Below are 20,982 nucleotides of genomic sequence, written 5' to 3'. Positions count from 1 at the left end.
TTTTAAAAAAACAGTTGATTTACAATGTTGTGTTAGTTTGAGGTGTACAGCAAAGTGATTCAGGCATGTGTATTCTTTTTCAGATTTGTTTCCCTCATAGATTATTACAGAATATTGAGAATAGTCCTCTGTGCTGTACAGTAGGCCCTTGTTGGTTATCCAGTTTATATATAGCTGTGTGTGTGTGTCAGTCCCAAACTTCTAATTTATACCCCCCGAACTGGAATTTCTGATAAACAACCACTAATTTTTTGGTATAAATAGGTCCCAAATTGCATGGAACAAAATTATTTATTACCTGAAATCCAAATTTAACTGCGTATCTTTTATCTGATAATCCTAATCTGGACTAGAATTGGAGTTCATCCCCTCGTGACTAAAATTTAAGTTCTGAGGACCACAACTTCATTTAGTTCACGATTGTGTAGTAGTCTTCTGAACCATGCTTGACACTTAAGTGGTCAGATGGTTGAGTGAACAAATGGGCAAGTTACTCTCAGGCTCAGTTTCTGTACTTATTAAAGCGGGAAAGAATACCTTCCTTAGAAAGTGAGGTTCTGCATTTTTATTACATTAATATATTGACATATATTAAGCTGTCGATATTTTATGCTTTTTGGGTCACTCCCATGCATTTGTGGGATCTTACTTCTGCGACCAGGAGTCAAACCTGGGTCCTTGGCAGTGAAAGCATAAAGCCCTAACCATTAATAAACCAGGTAATTCCCTCAGTATTTTAGAATTACACAGATTTGGAGTTGGAAGTGACTCTGGTGAGTTTTTAGTTTTCATTTTCTTTACTGTTGAAGAAATTAAGGCCACAGACATTATTTGCGAATATTCTCTCATCATTGGCTGCATAACTGACTTTAGAATCTTGTTCCCTCTTCTTTGTATTAATAATATGTTTCTTCAGAATTGTTTTCAAAATTTGATACTAATTTAGTATTCTAAGGAGAAATCTACCTATCTAGAAAAAGTTTCTCTATGTGTTCCAATTAGACTTTGCTATTTTTTGTTTTCTGACACACATAAGTGGCAAAGTGTCTCTTTAGTCCTTTTAACTTAGGAACTGGAATCCAAAGTGAAGTTCCTCTGTTTCTACCGGGCATGCTTTTCCTTTCTTGATCTTTAATCTGGCTGGCAAATAGGTTTCACTTTGTCTGTTAATTGTGATTGATAGGTGTATTGTTTGGAGGATTCTGAGATTTCATTTGGCTTTAGAGAAGAGATGTAGATAGAGAAAGGGGGTGGATTGAGTCTTTTTATCATGGTCACCAGAGGGTATTTGCTGACTGTAGCTTAGTAAACTTCCTGATTGGTTACTTCATGGCCAGATACTTCGCGCATACTCCATAGCCATGAGAATCTTTGTCACCACCTCAAAAAAAAAAAAACAAACAAAAACTCTCCTAAACATCTTCAATTGTGTACTGTTTCTGTTCAGAAACTTTTAGTGGCTCTCATTTCTAGCTGAATCAAATCCAGACTATTAATGAATAGTCTGTTAGTCAAGTCCCTCCACAGATTGTGGATACTGTATTCTCTAGAATAAATCAAGTTGTGTCAGTCTAGTTATCTTGTCCTCCTAAGTATAGGTTTTTGAAGTCTTAGCCCAGATTCTCTCTTGCATGGTGTTTCACCATATTTGCCCTAGGAAAATGGGATTCTTCCTGTGCCCCTGTAGCTTTTGACAAGTTTTGTTCCTGTGGTATTCAGTGTATGGTGGGTGTTTTGTTTTGTTTTAATATTTATTTATTTATTTATTTATTTGGCTGCATCAAGTCTTGGTTGTGACACTTGTGCTCCAGAGTGTGTGGGCTCAGTATTTGTGGCTCACAGTCTTCATAATGTTCCATGGCAATATGTTCCCCTACCAGGCATGAAACCCATGACCCTTGAATTTCAAGGCAGATTCTTAACCACTGGACCACCAGGGACATACCATATACAGTGCCTTGTATTTAAGTGCAGCAGCTCCTCCACTTGGCAGGCTTTCTCCTTAGGATGATCTCTGAAATAGAAGCACAGCTACACCACAGAACAAAAGTGGGTTCATCCCACCAATAGAGGGCCTTTTTTGTTTTTTCCATTTTGGGGAGGGGAGTGGGTTTATGGTCATTTTGTAGTCAGTGACCCTTGTCATTTTAAACTTCTCTGTGTTTATTGTGTTTGAGCTTAGTTTGTTGTTGTTAAAGTTGTCATTTTCAGAGAGAGCAGCAGCAGTGAGGATTGATAGCTCCAGTCAGAAGAAAGCACTTAATTATGGTAGAAATGAGAGATTTTAAAAAATAAGTAGTAGGAAATGATAGCTTGGGATGAGACAAATTATTCTGAAGGACAGAGAGCAGAAAGTACCATGCTTATTGAGTCAGTAATAATCAGCTAAAGTTAAAGAGAATTAGTGGATGAAATGGAAAAACTTGGAAGTTTGCAGGTAGTAGTGTTAATTTGGGAGAAGGCTAAAGTAGTTAAAATGCTATTGCTGAAATTTTTGTAGACCTACAAACAGTGCTACAGGTTCACAGTTCATTGAATAAAGAGTCTAAGGCATCTCCAGTGATAACAGAAAAGATTATTAAGTGATTGTCTTTTGGGAAAAGATGCCAAATAGAATGTTCATATATTGGGTCTTTAAGTGTTTAAACTTTCTCCTGTCCATTTTGGACTTAGGATCACAGGGATAAACAGAAGAACTTTTTAAAATTTCTTTGCTCAGTGTGCTGTGGTTTAGCTTAAATTGCTTGACAGTTATTGTAGTAAATTGTATTTTAATTAGACATACTGAAATATAATTCACAAAAAGTAAAGTTCACCCTTTTTAGTGTGGAGAGGAAAATGGCAACCCACTCCAGTATTCTTGCCTGGAGAATCCCATGGATGGAGGAGCCTGGTGGGCTACCTTTCATGGGGCCACAAAGAGTCGGACATGACTGACTGACTAACACTTTTTAGTGTACAGTTCTAGAGTTTTGAAAAATATAGTCATAAAACTACCACCACAATCATAGTATCATCCCATAAAGTTTTCCTTCTTTTCAGTCAGTCCCCTTCCTCCAAACCTGGCAATCACTGATCTATTTCCTAACATTTTGAAAGTGAAAGTCATTCAGTTGTGTCCAACTCTTTACGACCCCATGGACTATACAGTCCATGGAATTCTCCAGGCCAGAAGACTGGAGTGTCTTTCTCTTCTCCAGGGGATCTTTCCAACCCAGGGATCGAGCCCAGGTCTCCCGCATTGCAGGTGGATTCTTTACCAGCTGAACCACAAAGTTTCGTCTTTATACAACCTTTTGTGATTGCCTTCTCTCACTTAACAAAATACTTTGAGATTCATGTTAACTGCATGTAACAGTTTCTTCCTTTTTCTTGTTGAGTAGTGTTCTGTTGTGTGCAAGTACAATGGTTGTTTATCAAATGATAGACTTTTAAATTGTTAGCAGTTTTTGGCTATTATGAATAAAGCTGCTGTGAATATTTATGTACAGGTTTTGTGTGGTCATAACAATTTTATTTCTCTTGATTAAATACATAGAAAAGGAATTGCTAAGTTGTATGGCAAATGTTTATTTATTTTTAAAAGTAATTGCAAAACTTCTAAAGTAACTGATTTTTTTTTTTTTCGTTTGTAAAGTTCATTTTTGGCTGTGCTGGGTCTTTGTTGCTGCACGTATGTTTTCTTTAGTTGCAGCAAGTGGGGCTATTCTCTAGTTACAGTGCATGGGCTTCTCACTGCAGTGACTTCTTGTTGCAGAGCACGCGCTCTAGAGCGTGGGCTCAGTAGTTGTGGCGCACGGGCTTAGTTGCCCATGGCATGTGGCGTTTTTCTGGACCAGGGATTGAACCAGTGTCCCTTTTATTGGCAGGTGAATTCTTAACCACTGGACCAACAGGATAGTCCCAGTAACTGATTTCTAACTTCTCTAATTTCTTGGCAACGCTTGGTATTGTTGTTCAGTTGCTAAGTCGTGTCTGGCTGTTTGTGACTCCATGGACTGTAGTGCGCCAGGCTCCTGAGTCCATGGAATTTCCCAGGCAAGAATACGGAAGGGGGTTGCCATTTCCTTCTCCAGAGCATCTTCCCAATCAAGGGATCGAACCCAAGTCTCCTGCATTGGCAGGCAGATTCTTTACTACTAAGTCATCAGGGAAGCCCAACACTTGTTACGGTAGTTTTTAATTTCAGTTATTCTGGTGGCTATGTAGTGATATTTCATTGTGGTTTGACTCCATTTCCTTACGCCTAATGATATTGAACATCTTTTCATGTGCCATTTGTTGATCTTTGGTGACCAGAAACTATTTGGGATCTAACTTCTTTGAGAGTAAAGGAACTTCTGTATTTGCATTGTCTGCCTTGTAGATTTAGAGCATCTTGAGGACAGGGACAAGTGCTTTGCACTACTTTGTATACCTAGTAAGTGGTAGATTATTTATTGACTCTATGAACATTGGTTTCATTATTAAGCAGATGAATTTACCCTACCAAGGAAAAGTTGTCACCTCCAGTGGAACATGGCATTTATTTTATAGGCAAACCATAGTTAAACTTTTTGAGTACCTCGTGTTTGCTTGGTTTTGGGGAATACAATGGTGAATAAGCCAGAGGCGGTCTCTCCCTTCCTGGAGCTTATATACTATTATTAAGGGAAACAGGGCAGAAAGTTCAAACCTTTGATTCCCCACAATATGTTTGAGTTGCTAATGCTTACTTAATGTGCTTCTGTCTTATAAAGTATTGGAAGGAAGTCTTTTAGATGAAGAGAAAAAAGGCTTATTGCTTTTTCAGAAGATCGACCCTCTTACTAGCATTCTGGTATGTTGCTAAGGGTCTTATTCCTTTTAATGCTTTTGGGATAGCCACTGATGAGTAACAGAAATCACTATGTTTGAGAAGTCTCCTGGTCTAAGCTTGTGAAAGCCGACTAGGGTCATAATTGAAAGGGAGAGGAAAATGAGCTTCCTGTTTTGCTGGGGCATATACCTACCTTTTACATATATATATATATAATATATGCACTTTTTTTTCTCATTTGATTATCACACAATCCTGTTAGATAATCTGTTGGGCCTTCCCATTTTACCTGTGAGGAAGCTAAGGCCCAGAGAAGCTAAGTGACCTGTTTTAACTTTGCTAGAAAGTGGCAGAGATGCAGTGACTTACTATTTTTTTTTTTTTAGGATCTCTGAAAAAGTATATGCAAGTGAGAATAGGAGAAAACTGGTGATGAATTTAAGGAATGTTACAATTAGTTTCTTATTTTAACTGACCAGGAATTGAGTCACTAGCTTCACTGAGTGAAGGAATGTACGTAAACCACCTCCTTGGGATGAAAAGTGGAAAAGAAAATGACGAATTTACATTTGTGACAGATAAGGAATTTAGTTATTCATAATCTGTAAATGTTACATAGGAAGTCTATATATTTTTAACTCAATCTAAAAGGTTAGAGAATAAATGAGAATTCCTATTTATTATAACACTTTTTTCCCTCTGTAAAACGTGTTAGAAAAAACTAGCATTTGTGAGCCAAATGGAAGCCATTTTTCTGAAGGAAAAAGTCTATAGATATGTATATATGATGTGAAAACAGTTTGTGGAGCGCTTTCTATTTATATAATGATAGTTACCATTTATTTCATGCCTATTAGGTTTCAGGAATCATGCCAAGTGCATTACTTATATATCCTTTAATCCTTAGAACAGCCCAGCCTGTCATGTTGGTAGTGCCATATCCACTTTACAGATGAGGAAATGGTGGTTCAGACAAATTAAGGAACTTGTCCAGGGTCAAGGGCTAGGAAGTGATAAAGCTGAGATTCTAACCCTGTAAGACTTCAGAGTTTTGCTTTTAATAACTGTGCCCCACTGCTTCTAGTTTAGCTCTATGACAAAACAAAAGCAGATAAAAATCAATGAAGAAAGCAATTTAGTCATTATTAGCCATAAAATGGCTTCAATTAACCATGCCTTAGTCCTGGCAGTTCTCTTGATAAATGGATCTGATAAGCTCAAGATTTTTATTTTAAAATTTGAAAGCAGTGTTATAAATGGTGGTGCTTTCTGCATCTGCCTATTTTGTAATTGATAGTTGTTATCCATAATTAATTTGAACTCAGTAGTACCGTACTATGTTGTGGGTTAAAAAGGCATTTTTGACTTGATCTAAGAATTCCAACACCACTTACGTTTCTGTAGGAGAATTAGTGCTAGAACCAACTTCTCCACTCTGTCTTAGTCAAACTGGAGACTGCATAGCCCTGGGGCTAGAAGGATACACTGAGTGAAGCTTCAGCAGCACATATTAGTCCTTCAAAAAGAAGGGATTGAATAGTTGAAGAAATGATTCCTCTGTTCCGTGGCTTTTAGAGAAGTTTCTGGCTATGGTGCAGTTATCTGTGGGCCAGATAATCATTTTAGCTATCATATATTTTATTCGTATTATAGCACATTAATTTTTCACACCTGTTTAACCTAGCCTTCCTTTTGCTATTAGATTTAAACTCTATTTTTGTTGGGCCAACTATCTGTTCAAAAATCATCTTATTCCCAAGCCTGAGGTCCTCTTCACTCTCAATCCTTGCCATAATCTAAACCAGGGGTTGGCAGATCTTCTGTAAAAAGGCAAATAATAAATATTTTGGGCCTACAGGCCTTATGGAGAAGGCAGTGGCACCCCACTCCAGTACTCTTGCCTGGAAAATCCCATGGACGGAGGAGCCTGGTGGGCTGCCGTCTATGGGGTCACACAGAGTCGGACACGACTGAAGCGATTAGCAGCAGCAGCAGCATAGAATCACTGGGCACAAAGATAAAGAAAGATACAGGCCTCATACTATCTTTTTTGCTTCTTCTTCTTCTTTTTTTTTTTTTTTTTTTTACCTTTTTAAATGTAAAAATCATTCTTAGCTCTGGGCCATGTAAAAACAGGCCACAGAACCATGGACATTTGCCAATCCCATTTTATCTTTCTGTCATGTTTTTCATTAACTCTTCAGAACATGACCTCCATTTAAATCAGCATAGTCTCCTTTTCTCATCGCCTCTGCAGGTATCAAGCTCAGCCTCTACTCCCTGCCTGCTCTTCTATCAGTATTCTCCTTTTCCACATTCTTATACTTAGCCTCTAAGATCTGGTTCACATGTTCCATGAAACTAATTCTCATTTATTTTATCAACTCCTGCAGAACTTAGCTTGTCCTAAATATATTAGCTTTCTTATTTGAAAACATGTTCCATGTTTTACCATAGTAGCTTGCTATATATAAACTATAAGAATGAAAAGAATCACATTTCTCCTCAGACTGTTTTCTGGTAAATGCCTAAAGTAACACTGTTTCTTTTCACAAGTCAGTGTTCCTACTCCTCCTCCAAATCTGAATTTTAGAATTGGAAGCTTGCATTTGAGATCATGACTCATCCTCTTTATTTTACACAGGAGCAAGAACTTTAAATGGCTTGTCCAGAGTTGCACACTATTTATTTAGCACCCTGCAGGTTATTTCACTTGTGCTTGAGTTTCTTCCTCTATGAAATGGAAGTGATGAGGATTAAATGAATTACATGTGAAAAATACTTAAATCAGTGCCTGGCATGTGGTAAGTGCTTAGTAACTTTCAGCTGTTACTATTAGTGTGTTTGGAAATAAGTAAAAACGACTTGAGCAAGTAAGCTGCTTGTTAATGGGTTTAGGGTAATACTATTAATATAATAGTAGACACAGTTTAACATTTCATTGAGTTGGTATGCATACTATTGATTACGTCACTAAAAGTTTGAAGCTATCAAGACTGGAATAGTTAAACAATGAATGAGCAGCTCTGCTTCCAGGTTACGCAGTGAGTGTAGTTGGGAATGGCAGGCATGTAGGGAGTGTAAACTGGTAGTACTGAGAAGCAAGTGAATGACTGCTTTGGGTGTTCAGTTCAGTTCAGTCACTCAGTCATGTCCCACTCTTTGTGACTCTGTGGACTGCAGCATGCCAGGCCTCCCTGTCCATCACCAGCTCCTGGAGCTTACTCAAACTCATGTCCATCGAGTCGGTGATGCCATCCAACCGTCTCATCCTGTCGTCCCCTTCTCCTTCCGCCTTCAATCCCTCCCAGCATCAGAGTCTTTTCCAGTGAGTCAGTTCTTCGCATCAGGTGGCCAAAGTATTGGGAGTTTCAGCTTCAGCATCAGTCCTTCCAGTGAACATTCAGGACTGATTTCCTTTAGGATGGACTGGTTGTATCTCCTTGCTGTCCAAGGGACTCTCAAGAGTCTTCTCCAACACCACAGTTCAAAAGCATCATTTCTTTGGCGCTCATCTTTCTTTATAGTCCAACTCTTATATCCGTACATGACTACTGGGTGAGTAGTGAAGAAAAAAACTTTAAAAAGCAGCGAGGGTTGAGATGGATCTTGAGGAATGATAAGCAGTTTCCAGTGAGGCCGTGGAAGAGAAGAGGACGTTCTAGGCAGGGAAAAGTTTGTGCCAAAGTACTCAGATGCTTATAAACATGATTGTTGGCTGAAAATTTTGGTTCACAGTGTGGAAGAATTGGAGGAGATTAAGTATTAAAGCATGGAGACAGACTTGAAACTCTTTGTAGTCAGAGAAGAAATGAAGTGAGCTTGAAATAAGTGCTAATTAGAATTTTTTTAATGAGAATTTTTTAAAAGAAAATTTCAACATATATAAAAGGAACAATTTAAGACCCTACAGTTATCAGTGAATGGCTCATCTTGTTTCCCATTACTCCCCTCCCCGTTAGCACTTGTCTTTTGAAGGGGATTAAAGTTGTTCTGAGGCCCCAGGAAATATAAATGACTAATGGGTAAAACCATTGGGGAGAGACTTGAGTTCAGTATAAGGAAGCACTCCTGGTATACGTCAGAGGGAATGGATGCTTTGGAAAGTAGGTAACACCTACTCCTGGAGAAGCTCAAAGAAAGGACTGCATTGTCCAGTATGGCAGCCACTATCTGCATATGGCTATTAACATTAAAGTTCTTTAGTGTGGCCTGCATTTTAAATTTAATTAATTTTCGGCCATACCAGACAGCATGCAGGATCTTAGTTCCCCAACCAGGGATCAAACTCGTGCTCCCTGCAGTGGAAGTGCTGTGCAGAGTCTCAACCACTGGACTGCCAGTGTTATGTCCTGCTATTTATATTTAGAATTAAGTTAATTAAAATGTAAGAAAAATCAGCTTCTCAGTCACGCTAGCCATATTTCAAGTGCTCAGCTGCCACATGTGCCTAGTGGCTACTGTATTGGGCAGCATAGATATAGAAGTTTTTAAAAAATTCATTATAGAAAGTTCTATTGGACAACACTAAACTTGAACCCCCAGGATTCCATTTTATCCAAAGTACGTGTAAATTTTGGTGTATCTAGGCCATAGGCGTATCTAATTGTGCATGGCTTTGTGGCCAAGCCTTCCTCTGAGTAAAACTAATATGAGGGAGATAATTGTGTTCACTTCAGTTCCTCAGTTGTGTCTGACTCTTTGTGACCCCATGAACCGCAGCATGCCAGGTCTCCCTGTCCATCACCAACTCCCGGAGTCCACCCAAACCCACGTCCATTGTGTTGGTGATGCCATCCAACCATCTCATCCTCCGTCGTCCCCTTCTCCTGCCCTCAATCTTTGCCAGCATCAGGGTCTTTTCAGATGAGTCAGCTCTCTGCATTAGGTGGCAGAAGTATTGGAGTTTCAGCCTTATCATCAGTCCTTCCAATGAATATTCAGGACTGATCTCCTTTAGGATGGACTAGTTGGATCTCCTTGCAGTCCAAGCGACTCTCAAGAGTCTTCTCCAACAGCACAGTTCAAAAGCACCAATTCTTTGGTGCTCAGCTTTCTTTATAGTCCAACTCTCACACCCATACATGACTACTGGAAAAACCATAGCCTTGACTAGACGGACCTTTGTTGGCAAAGTAACGTCTCTGCTTTTTATTTATTTATTTTATCCCAGTCCCCCCGTCTCTGCTTTTTAATATGCTGTCTAGGTTGATCATAACTTTCCTTCCAAGGAGCAAGCATCTTTTTAATTTCATGGCTGCAGTCGCCATCTGCAGTGATTTTGGAGCCCAGAAAAATAAAGTCAGCCACTGTTTCCACTGTTGCCCATCTATTTGCCGTGAAGTGATGGGACCAGATGCCATGATCTTTGTTTTCTGAATGTTGAGCTTTAAGCCAACTTTTTCACTCTCTTCTTTCACTTTCATAAAGAGGCTCTTTAGTTCTTTGCTTTCTGCCATAAGGGTGGTGTCATCTGCTTATCTGAGGTTATTGATATTTCCCCGGGCAATCTTGATTCCAGCTTGTGCGTCCTCCGGCCCAGCGTTTCTCATGATGTGCTCTGCATAGAAGTTAAATAAGCAGGGTGACAATATACAGCCTTGACATACTCCTTTTCCTATTTGGAACCAGTCTTTGTTCCATGTCCAGTTTTTTTCCATGATCCAGCGGATGTTGGCAATTTGATCTCTGGTTCCTCTGCCTTTTCTAAAACCAGCTTGAACATGTGGAAGTTCATGGTTCATGTATTGCTGAAGCCTGGCTTGGAGAATTTTGAGCATTACTTTACTGGCTTGTGAGATGAGTGCAATTGTGTGGTAGTTTGAGCATTCTTTGGCACTGCCTTTCTTTGGGATTGGAATGAAAACTGGCCTTTTCCAGTCCTGTGCCCACTGCTGAGTTTTCCAAATTTGCTGGCATATTGAGTGCAGCACTTTCACAGCATCATCTTTCAGGATTTGAAATAGCTCAACTGGAATTCCATCACTAGCTTTGTTCGTAGTGATGCTTCCTAAGGCCCACCTGACTTCACATTCCAGGATGTCTGGTTCTAGGTGGGTGTGAGTGATCACACCTTCGTGATTGTCTGGTTGTGAAGATCTTTTTTGTACAATTCTTCTGTGTATTCTTGCCACCTCTTCTTAATATCTTCTGCTTCTTTTAGGTCCATACCATTTCTGTCCTTTATCAAGCCCATCTTTGCATGAAATGTTCCCTTGGTATCTCTAATTTTCTTGAAGAGATCTCTAGTCTTTCCCATTCTATAATTGTACTAAGTAATAATAATTAAGAATTTAGTAATGTGCCAGGCATTGTTCTTAAGCCAAACTGTTTATATGGAATATCATTTTCACAACCTTGTGAGATGATACTATTTTATTTTTTAAGACCATACTATTTTTAGCACCATTTTGTAGATTCTGAAGTTAAGATACAAAGAGCTGAAGTGAAAAGGTTAAGGTCACAGAGCTGGAAAGTGGTAGGGCCAGAATTTGAACCCAAGCAGTTTGTAGCAAGCTGAAATAAGTTCTTGTGGGGATAGTTCTTGAAGCATTGATCTAGATGATCCCATGGCTGAGTTAATCTGGCAGTTGTTCTATTTGAATTTAGAGTTGCCAGCCTCCTCAGTTTGCTAAAAAAAAAAAAAAAAAGAGGGGAAAAAAAATAATCTCATAGATACAGAGAGCAGATTGATGATAGTCATAGGCAAGTGATGGGAGAAATATATATATTTTTTTTATTTTATTTAAACCTTTTGTGATTAGGTCATTAATCCATTTTGAGTTAGCCTTGCCAAGCTCTCTTACTTGTAGTAGGGTGTTTTTGGGTAGATTCTCTGCATAAATAGCCATGTTGTCATTTATTAAAGACAGTTTTCCTTTCTATCCAAACATTATGCCCTTTTTTTTTTTTAATTGTGCCTTTTATTTCTTTTTCTTGCTTTATTGCATAAGCTAGAACCTCCAATTCGAGTGTCTCATCACCTTATTTTTCTTTTACAGTTTGTTCAAATGAGAGTTCACAAGTTGTTTACTGTGACTCAAGTCTGTCTTAGTCTACAGTTTCACTACAAAGTCCTTATCTTTCTGAAACTTGCTCACAGTATTGTCAAATGTACATTAGTAAAATACCTTGATTTTTTTAATAGATAAATCTCCCACAATTGAATTACATTGTAAAGCCTAAAAATAATTAAATGAGAGCAACAATACTTTCATGACATTTCTCAATTGTGTACATTAAACTTTAGTGAAAAGTAGTACTATTAAGAAGTTTCTTGTAGAAGAAGTAATTTGTGTGAAACAGCAGTAGACTTCATTTTTAAATTGCAGTTATTGATATAGCAGCCATATTTTTCAGTTCAGAGGCCAGCAGATTTTGCTTGTACTGACCCCTTTTATGAGGCATATAATTTCTCTATTGCATATTGTTCTTGGCTTTTTTTTGTTTTTTCCCTTAAACCCTTTAAAAACTTAAAACCATATTTACTCAAAAAGCCCAAACAAGAACAAATTGTGGGCTGTAGTTCGCTGATATTTGATTTAAAGAATTATTACAGATGATCCCTGACTGAGGATGGTGTGAAAGCAGTAAGCAGTCAATAGAAACCCTGCTTTGAACTTTGATCTTTTCCCAGGTTAGCTTTATGTGGTAAAATACTCTCTCATGGTGTTGGTCAGTGGCATCGAGCTGAGCTCCTAGTCAGCCACACAATTTACAAGTGGTAAGAACTTAAAATCATTCTGTACCCATAGAATCACTCTGGTTTTCACTTTCAGGGCAGTGTTCAGTAAGTTACGTGAGATGTTCAGCACTTTATTATATAATAGGCTTTGTGGTAGATGATTGAGTCCCACTGTAGACTAATGTAAATGCTTTGAGTACCTTTAAGGTGGGCTAGGTATATACATTTATTTTTTACTTCACCTTATACAGTGGGTTTATTCAGGACATAATCTCATCATAAATTGGGGGAAGATCTTTACTTTGAAAGTGTTCATGTTTATTTTTTTTCTTTCTTTTTTGACTGGGCTTATTCACAAAATATGTATTGTATATATCATATATGAGGCACAGTTCCTCTGTGCTGATTTTGGTAAATGGTACAAGGATGGACAAGATCCTGTCTGCCAGTATTGGTTATTCCAATTTAATTTTATTGAAGATATCCTGGCCAAGGGCATAAGTGGGTGTTGAAATCTAGGAGTTTCTTTGCTATATGATATGCCTTTTGGGACTACATTTGTTTCTGATACCTCTTAATTTTTACAAAGGCGTTGACTACTGACTGCACGGTTTTTTCTAGTGTGGGACTGTGACTTCTGGAGGAGGCATCATTTTCTGGTCTACACAAAAACATTATGTTGTCAAATAGATGGCAGTTAGATGGGGGAAATGTAGAAATGGTAACAGATTTTATTTTCTTGGCTTCAAAATCACTGTGGACAGTGACTGCAGCCATGAAATCAACAGATGCTTGCTCCTTAGAAGAAAAGCTATGACAAACCTAGATAGCATAAAAGAAACGACATCACTTTGCCAGCAAAGGTCCTTATAGTCAGAGCTATGGTTTTTCCGAATGTATGAATGTGAGAGTTGGACCATAAAGAAGGCTGCGTGCCGAAGAATTGACACTTTGGAAGTGTGGTGCAGGAGAAGATTCTTGAGAGTCCCTTGGACAGCAGGGAGATCAAACCAGTCAGTCCTTAAGAGAATCATCCCTGAATATTCAATGAAAGGACTGATGCTGAAGCTCCAGCACTCTGGGCACCTGATATGAACAGCTGACTCATTGGAAAAGACGGTGGTCCTGGGAAAGATTGAGGGCAGGAGGAGAAGAGGGTGACAGAGAACGAGATTGTTGGGTGGCATCACCAACTCAGTGGACATGAGTTTGAGCAAACTTTGGGAAATAGTGAAGGACAGGGAAGCCTGGAGTGCTGCAGTCCATGGGGTCACAAAGGGTCAGAAATGACTTAGTGACTGAAAAACCACCACCACCATATTGTCAGGTGATGGCCCTGAGTTAGTGGGCATGATAGGTTCCCTGTTAACTACAGGGCAGATTATGATAAATTTCAGTCTAGCAAAGAGAGCACTGTTTGATTGGATGACATAAATCTAAGAAAGGTTTCTTGAAAAGGTAACATTTAAGGCTGGGCAAGTTTATTACAGAATTGTACAGACACTTTGGACACTAAAGTAGAAGTTAATAAATAGCTCATAGTTAATAATTAAAAAAAATTGTTTATAAATAAAAGTTACAGTTATACAAAGAATTCTTCTGTATCCTTCATCTGTATTCCTCAAGTAGCATCTCACTCCATTTTTTCATTTTCTATTGTTAAAATTAATGTATAAATATGTATTTAATGTAAAATTTAAATAATTTTATTAAACATGAGAGACATGGTGCCCCTTAGTTCTGAATACTTGAGTGTATATCCTAATAACAAGGATATTCTTACAAAACTACAGTACAGTTGTCAAAATAAGGAAATTAATATTGTGCCAAATTATTATCTGTCAATCTTATTCAGATTTTACTAGTTGGTTTTGTATTATTGTTTACAGCTCCCCCCACCCCTGCACTCCAAAAGAAAGCTGATCTAAGAACTAATCCAGGATTATATGTTACGTTCAATTGTCATGCCTTGTTGGTCTCCTTTAATCTGGTATAGTTCCTTAGTCTTTGATGATTTGACAATTTTTGAGTATTACAGGTTATTTTGTGGAATGTCCCTCCATTAGGGTTTGTCTTAGGTTTCCTCATGATTAGAGTCAGATTATATACATTTTTGGCAAAGATATTGCAGAAGTGATAACATGTATTCTCATTGCCTGAGAGGAGGTGCATGATGTATGTTTGTCTCATTGCTCATGCTGTTAATTTTAATCACTTGATGATGCTGGGTTCCTTTTCTATAAAGTTATTTTTCACTTTATCATAATCAGTATCTTGTGATGAGTTACTTTGTGACTTTATAAGTATCCTGTTTCTATTGATACTTTATTAAACTAGCATCCATTGGTGATTTCAGCCTGAAACAGTTGCTACTATGGTGGTTACTAAATAGTATCCCTCTAATTCCATCATTCCTTCCACATTTATTAGTTGGAATTCGGTTGTCAGGTTGATAGTATGACAAGGAGAATGGAACTTGAGACACACTCTGTAGGTGAAGGAGCAAGGCTCTGAAAGAGATCAGGTTTGTACGGATAATTTCTGTTAAGAGTTCATCTCCAGTGGCCCAATACTTCATGTGAAAAGGGTATACAGAGTCCTGGAGGAATGACTCTTCTTCCTGTTGGATTGACTTTTTTATGATTATAAAATGTCCCTTTTTAGTATCTTTTTTATTTTAACATCTATGTTGTCTAATATTAGAATAGCCACTCTTGCTTTCTTGTTTGCATGCTTGTCTTTTCTTTTTATTTTCAATGTATTTATACCTATGCATATTAAGCATTTGCTTCCAATTCCAACTTTCCCACAGCCCCTTCTGTATCTATGAATTTGAGTATTCTGTGTCTGTGAATTTGAGTATTCTGTGTACCTCACATAATTAGAAGCATGGAATAGTTGTCATTTTGTGTATATCTTATTTTTCGTGTTGTCAAGAGTCATTCATGTTATAGAATGTATCAGAACTTCATTTGAATAATATTCCATTGTATGGGTGATAGCATACTATGTTTATCCATTTATCAGTGCACATTTGATTTTTTTCCCACCTTGAACTGCCATACTATTTTCCACAGTTGCTGCTGCTGCTAAGTCACTTCAGTCGTGTCCGACTCTGTGCGACCCCATAGACGGCAGCCCACCAGGCTCCCCCGTCCCTGGGATTCTCCAGGCAAGAACACTGGAGTGGGTTGCCATTTCCTTCTCCAGTGCATGAAAGTGAAAAATGAAAGTGAAGTCGTTCAGTCGTGTCCGACTCTTAGCGACCCCCTGGACTTCAGCCCACCAGGCTCCTCTGTCCATGGGATTTTCCAGGCAAGAGTACTGGAGTGGGGTGCCATTGCCTTCTCCGATTTTCCACAGTAGCTGCACAATTTTGCATTCCCACAAGCAGTGTACAGGGGTTTCAGTTTCTCCTCATTTTTGTCAACACTTGTTATTTTCTTGGTTTTGTGGGTGTTTTTTTTTTTTTTTTGGTTGGTTGGTTATTTATAATAGTCATTGTAGTGGGAGTGAAGAGGTAGCTCATTGTGGTTTTGATTTGAATTTTCGTAATTAATGGTGAGGTTTAACATCTTTTCATGTGCTTATTGGCCAACTTATAAATTTCTTTGGAGATTTGTTTTTTGATGTTGAATTATAGGAGTTCTCTCTGTAGTTCAGATATTAACCCCTTATGAGATATATGCAAGTATTTTCTATTATTCTGTGGATTGTCTTTTTATGCTGATACTGTTTTTTGCCCAAAAGTTTTTAATTTTGATGAAATCCTATATATATATTTTAATATTGTATGCCTTTGAAGTCACAGTTAATAAATTATTGCCAAATTCAAAGCCATAAATATTTTCCCTTTGTTTTTTTCTGAGAGTTTCATGGTTTTAGCTTTTAAATTTAGGTCTTTGGCCCATTTTTTAGTTCATTTTTATATATGGTGTAAGGTAAAGCTTCATCTTTTTTTGCATGTGAGTATCTAGTTTTTCCAGCATCACTTGTTAAAGAGATTTTCCATGAATGATCTTGTTCCCCTTGTTAAAGATCAGTTGCCCATAAACATGAGGGTTTATTTCTCAGCTCTCTATTCTATGCCATTGATTTTTATAGCTGTCCTTAATGCCAGTACCATACTATTTTGATTTCTTTAGTTATGTGATAAGTTTTGAAAATTATTTATATGGCTGGGTCAGGGCTAAGTTGTGGCACTCAGGATCTTCATTGTATCATGTAGGATCTTCCCTTGTGCCCCCACAGACTCTAGTTGTGGTGTGCAGGCTAGCTTTGTCCCACAGTATGCAGAATCTTACTTTCCCGACCAAGGACCAAACCTGCAATCCCCTGTGTTGCAAGGCAGAGTCTCTCTTTTTTTAAGCTTATATTTATTTGTTTTCAAAAATAATTCTTTACAATATTGTTTGTTTCTGCTATACAACATTGTGAATCAACTGTTCAGTTCAGTTCAGTTGCTCAGTCGTGTCCGACTCTTTGCGACCCCATGAATTGCAGCACACCAAGCCTCCCTGTCCATCACCAACTCCCGGAGTTCACTCAGACTCACGTCCATCGAATCAGTGATGCCATCCAGCCATCTTATCCTCTGGCGTCCCCTTCTCCTCCTGCCCCCAATCCCTCCCAGCATCAGAGTCTTTTCCAGTGAGTCAACTCTTCACGTGAGGTGGCCAAAGTACTAGAGTTTCAGCTTTAGCACCATTCCTTCCAAAGAAATTCCAGGGCTGATCTCCTTCAGAATGGACCGGTTGGGTCTCCTTGCAGTCCAAGGGACTCTCAAGAGTCTTCTCCAACACCACAGTTCAAAAGCATCAATTCTTTGGTGCTCAGCCTTCTTCACAGTCCAACTCTCACATCCATACATGACCACTGGAAAACCATAGCCTTGACTAGATGGACCTTTGCTGGCAAAGTAATGTCTCTGCTTTTCAATATGCTATCTAGGTTGGTCATAACTTTTCTTCCAGGCAGTAAGCATCTTTTAATTTCATGGCTGCAGTCACCATCTGCAGTGATTTTGGAGCCCCCAAAAATGAAGTCTGACACTGTTTCCACTGTTTCCCCATCTATCAACTGTAAGTGTACATATATCCCGTCCCTCTTGAACCTCCCTCCCACACCCCTAACCCCACCCCTCTAGGTTGTCACAGAGCACTGAGCTGAGCTCCCTGTGTTAGCTTCTCACTAGCTATCTGTTTTACATGCAGGCAAATTCTTAACCACTGGACCACCAGGAAAATCTCTGTGATAAGTTTTGAAATTGGGAAGACACATTTTGCTTTTCATATTGTGTATCTTCAAATGTGTAATAATTTTTCCTCTACATTGTTTTTTCTTGACATGCCAAAGTGTCATCTGTTGAGTCAAATTTACCACATTCTGGATTTAACTGACTTGTAACCTCGTGGTGTAAGTTAATTTACTCTACTACCCAGTGGTCTCTGTAAATTGGAAGATCTATACACTTGATTGAATCCAGACTCCCTTTGTGTCATGTCAGAAGACTTTTTTAACTTACGGAAATTTTGAAAAGTAAAAAGAATGATATAATGAACCCCTGCATACCACTGCACCTGGCTTCAGCAGTTAGCAACTCATGCCAGTCTTGTTTCATTTTTAACCCTGTTTCCTCCCTACTATATTATTTTGAAACAATATAAGCTCTTTATTATTATTTTGTATATTTATATTTATTTGGTATTTTGATTCACATTTTAATCTCATGTTCAGTGACGGTTGAAAATTTAAAATCCTGGATATTATTGATTTGCTAAATCTGATCTGTTGCATTATACTTATATTTAGAACTAAAATATCTTGGTTGGGTTTTTTTTTTTAGATTCTTTCTTTTTTTTTTTTTTTTTTTTTTACTATATGAAATATTAGAATGCTTGTCTGAAATACCAAAGGAAAAAAAACTAAAAGTCAACCATAATCTGAGTGGATTCAAAAAGAAAAAAAACAAGAATGAATGTGGGCTTTTTATCGGTTTCAGAGAATGCTACTGTTGTATGCTAACATCCCCTTTAGGTGTCCAGCCACCTGGTAGAGCAGTGGAAATCAGTAGTTTCTATACTTTTATACCACTTTATACCACTGTGAGTCTTTGATGATTTTCCTGTTGACCAGGTTGTTCTACTGAGTAAACTGGATTGTTAAAACAGTTGCTCTTTATTAATCAAAAATATAACTGTGTGCACTCAATTTTTTAAAAAATGTGGTTTCTATCACGGAATTTTATGTTTTAAACTCTTTTAAGTAGCCTTGTGGGTAGAATTTTATGTTTTAAACTGTTTTAAGTAGCCTTGTGGGTACACTGCATAAATTTAAGGGCACTTAATTAGTGTCATTTGTTTAAATCTTTTAACTGTAGCATCTCAGCGACCACTAGGATAAGATAAAATGGTAATACTTAGACATTTTATAGCCTTTGGCTACCGACTACAAATAAACAGAAAAACAATACATTTAGATGGCTTTTGAAAGATGCAGAGATTGGGCTAGGCTTTATTGTCAAGTTAATTTTTTGTAATACAATTTCAGAGAAGGAGCATAACCTAGAAATGCAAAGTCTATACTTTGGATCACCTGGTTTAAATATCTGCTCTTGCTCATAAACTAGATGACTTTGGTCAAGACATATTGCTACTGTTTCCATTTCCTCACCTGTAAAGTAGGGGTGAGAGATTTGACGTGGTGCTTACTATATACTGTCTGGTTTGTAGTACGTTTTATAAATTGCTTAAACTTTAGGACTTTATGTGTGTTGTGTGAGAGGCAGAAATGATAAAAATGGAAGTAATCTCGGGTTATTTGGTCAAAGACGTTATTTTCTAGATGGGAAAAGGTAGATGAGAGTTAGAAACAAAACCAGTTGACCTCAGAGTACTAATATCAATCTTGCTTTTCTGGAAATTGGCACCATTCATACTGCTAGGCTTTTTCACCTGAATTGTGCTTCTCTTTGAATGTTTTTAAGTTTGTGGTTTTGAGTGTTGTGATTATTTTATTAGAATGAGATTGCAATACTCTTCCTCAAGAGTAATACTTATGAGCTGATAACATTTTACTTTATTGTGTTTTTTTTTTTTCTCATAATAGAGGGGCTAATTTTTCCATTGGAGCAAGCCTTACAGTATATTTTGTTCTCTAAATTTACTTGATAATAGACTCCACATTACTGGAAATTACTTGACAACTGACATAGGTGTACTGCATTGTTTCAGAGGGAGTGGTTTGGCAGGGAGAGTGGTTTGGTTTGCTGTTGGACTTCCCTGGTGGCTCAGACGGTAAAGTGTCTACCTACAATGTGGGTGATCTGGGTTCGATCCCTGGGTCGGGAAGATCCCCTGGAGAAGGAAATGGCAACCCACTCCAGTACTCTTGCCTGGAGAATCCCATGGATGGAGGAGCCTGGTGGGCTATAATCCATGGGGTCGCAGAGTCGGACACAACTGAGCGACTTGATTACGGCTACTTAGATAGATCTTAACAGGAGCACTTAGTATTTAAAATGAAAATGCTTTGAATGATTTAACTTATTTTCAAATGTTTTTCTGCAGTTGTAGACACAGTACCTATTTTAAGAGGTGAGGGGAAAATGGAGGTATCTTGATGTTATTAGTCAAGTGTGTCAGTTAAATTGGTAATATAATCTGTATTTTGCTCCTGAGTAGTTTTTTATGACAGAGTGGTTAACTTTTGGAGAGGGGATTATTGTTTTTGGTATTGGTTATTTCTGTAAGGTTGTTTTAATTTTTACTTTATTCACTTAATTTTGATTATGGTCACATTCTTTCCTCCTTCCTCCCTTCTCTGACCCATATCTGTTGCAGGCCTCTGAGCCTGGAAAGCACAGCAAGCGTCATGCTTAGGTAGCCCTTATACTTCACATTGGATGATCCTTCCCCACAGATAGTGTATTTTTTTTGGATGGGATTATAAGGTATTTTAAATTTGAAAAAATATTTTAGCTTGCTTAGCTTGTTGAATTTCATAAATATTTAATCTTTTCAGAGGCCGAAACAGTAGCAAAGGACTGCCTCAATCCACGGTGAGTAATTTCAGTGTTACTTGTTTGGAAAAATTGGTAACAGAAATGTAATTTCTAAATCCCACAGACCAAAAGCCAAGGCCCCCCCCAAATTGCCTTGTATCTCAGATAACCTTTATAGATTAGTACTGCTTAGCATAAGATTATTAGCTATAACTGTTTTATAATGTGTGAAATGCAGAACTATTGTAAATAGTATTTTGATTTTTCATACTTAATAATAACTCATTTGTTTTACAAATGACTAAAGGCAAATAAAAATGATTAATGAGATGAATGGAACGCTAGGACCATAGTTGGCAAAACTTTGGCGTTTTGATTTTGAAATTAGTTCAGTTCAGTTGCTCAGTCGTGTCCGACTCTGCGACCCCATGAATCGCAGCACGCCAGGCCTCCCTGTCCAACACCAACTCCCGGAGTTTACTCAGACTCACGTCCTTC

At 38.0% G+C, this 20,982-nt stretch overlaps 1 protein-coding gene across 1 annotated transcript in view; it reads left to right on the top strand.

Moving 5' to 3' along the window:
• Positions 1-20,982, top strand: part of ATXN2 (ataxin 2) — a 120,024-nt gene that overhangs the window by 27,200 nt on the left and 71,842 nt on the right. Inside the window, exon 3 of the mRNA XM_010841430.1 lies at positions 20,505-20,541. Within this exon, the coding sequence (XP_010839732.1) occupies positions 20,505-20,541 (37 nt within the window). The remainder of the gene's footprint in view (positions 1-20,504; positions 20,542-20,982) is intronic.

This window comes from Bison bison, unplaced genomic scaffold, assembly GCF_000754665.1.
Source record: "Bison bison bison isolate TAMUID 2011002044 unplaced genomic scaffold, Bison_UMD1.0 scf7180017864160, whole genome shotgun sequence".
NCBI classification, from domain to species: Eukaryota; Metazoa; Chordata; class Mammalia; order Artiodactyla; family Bovidae; genus Bison; species Bison bison.
The sequence above is the reverse complement of the archived record's forward strand: the minus strand, read 5'-3'. Positions and strand labels throughout refer to the sequence as shown.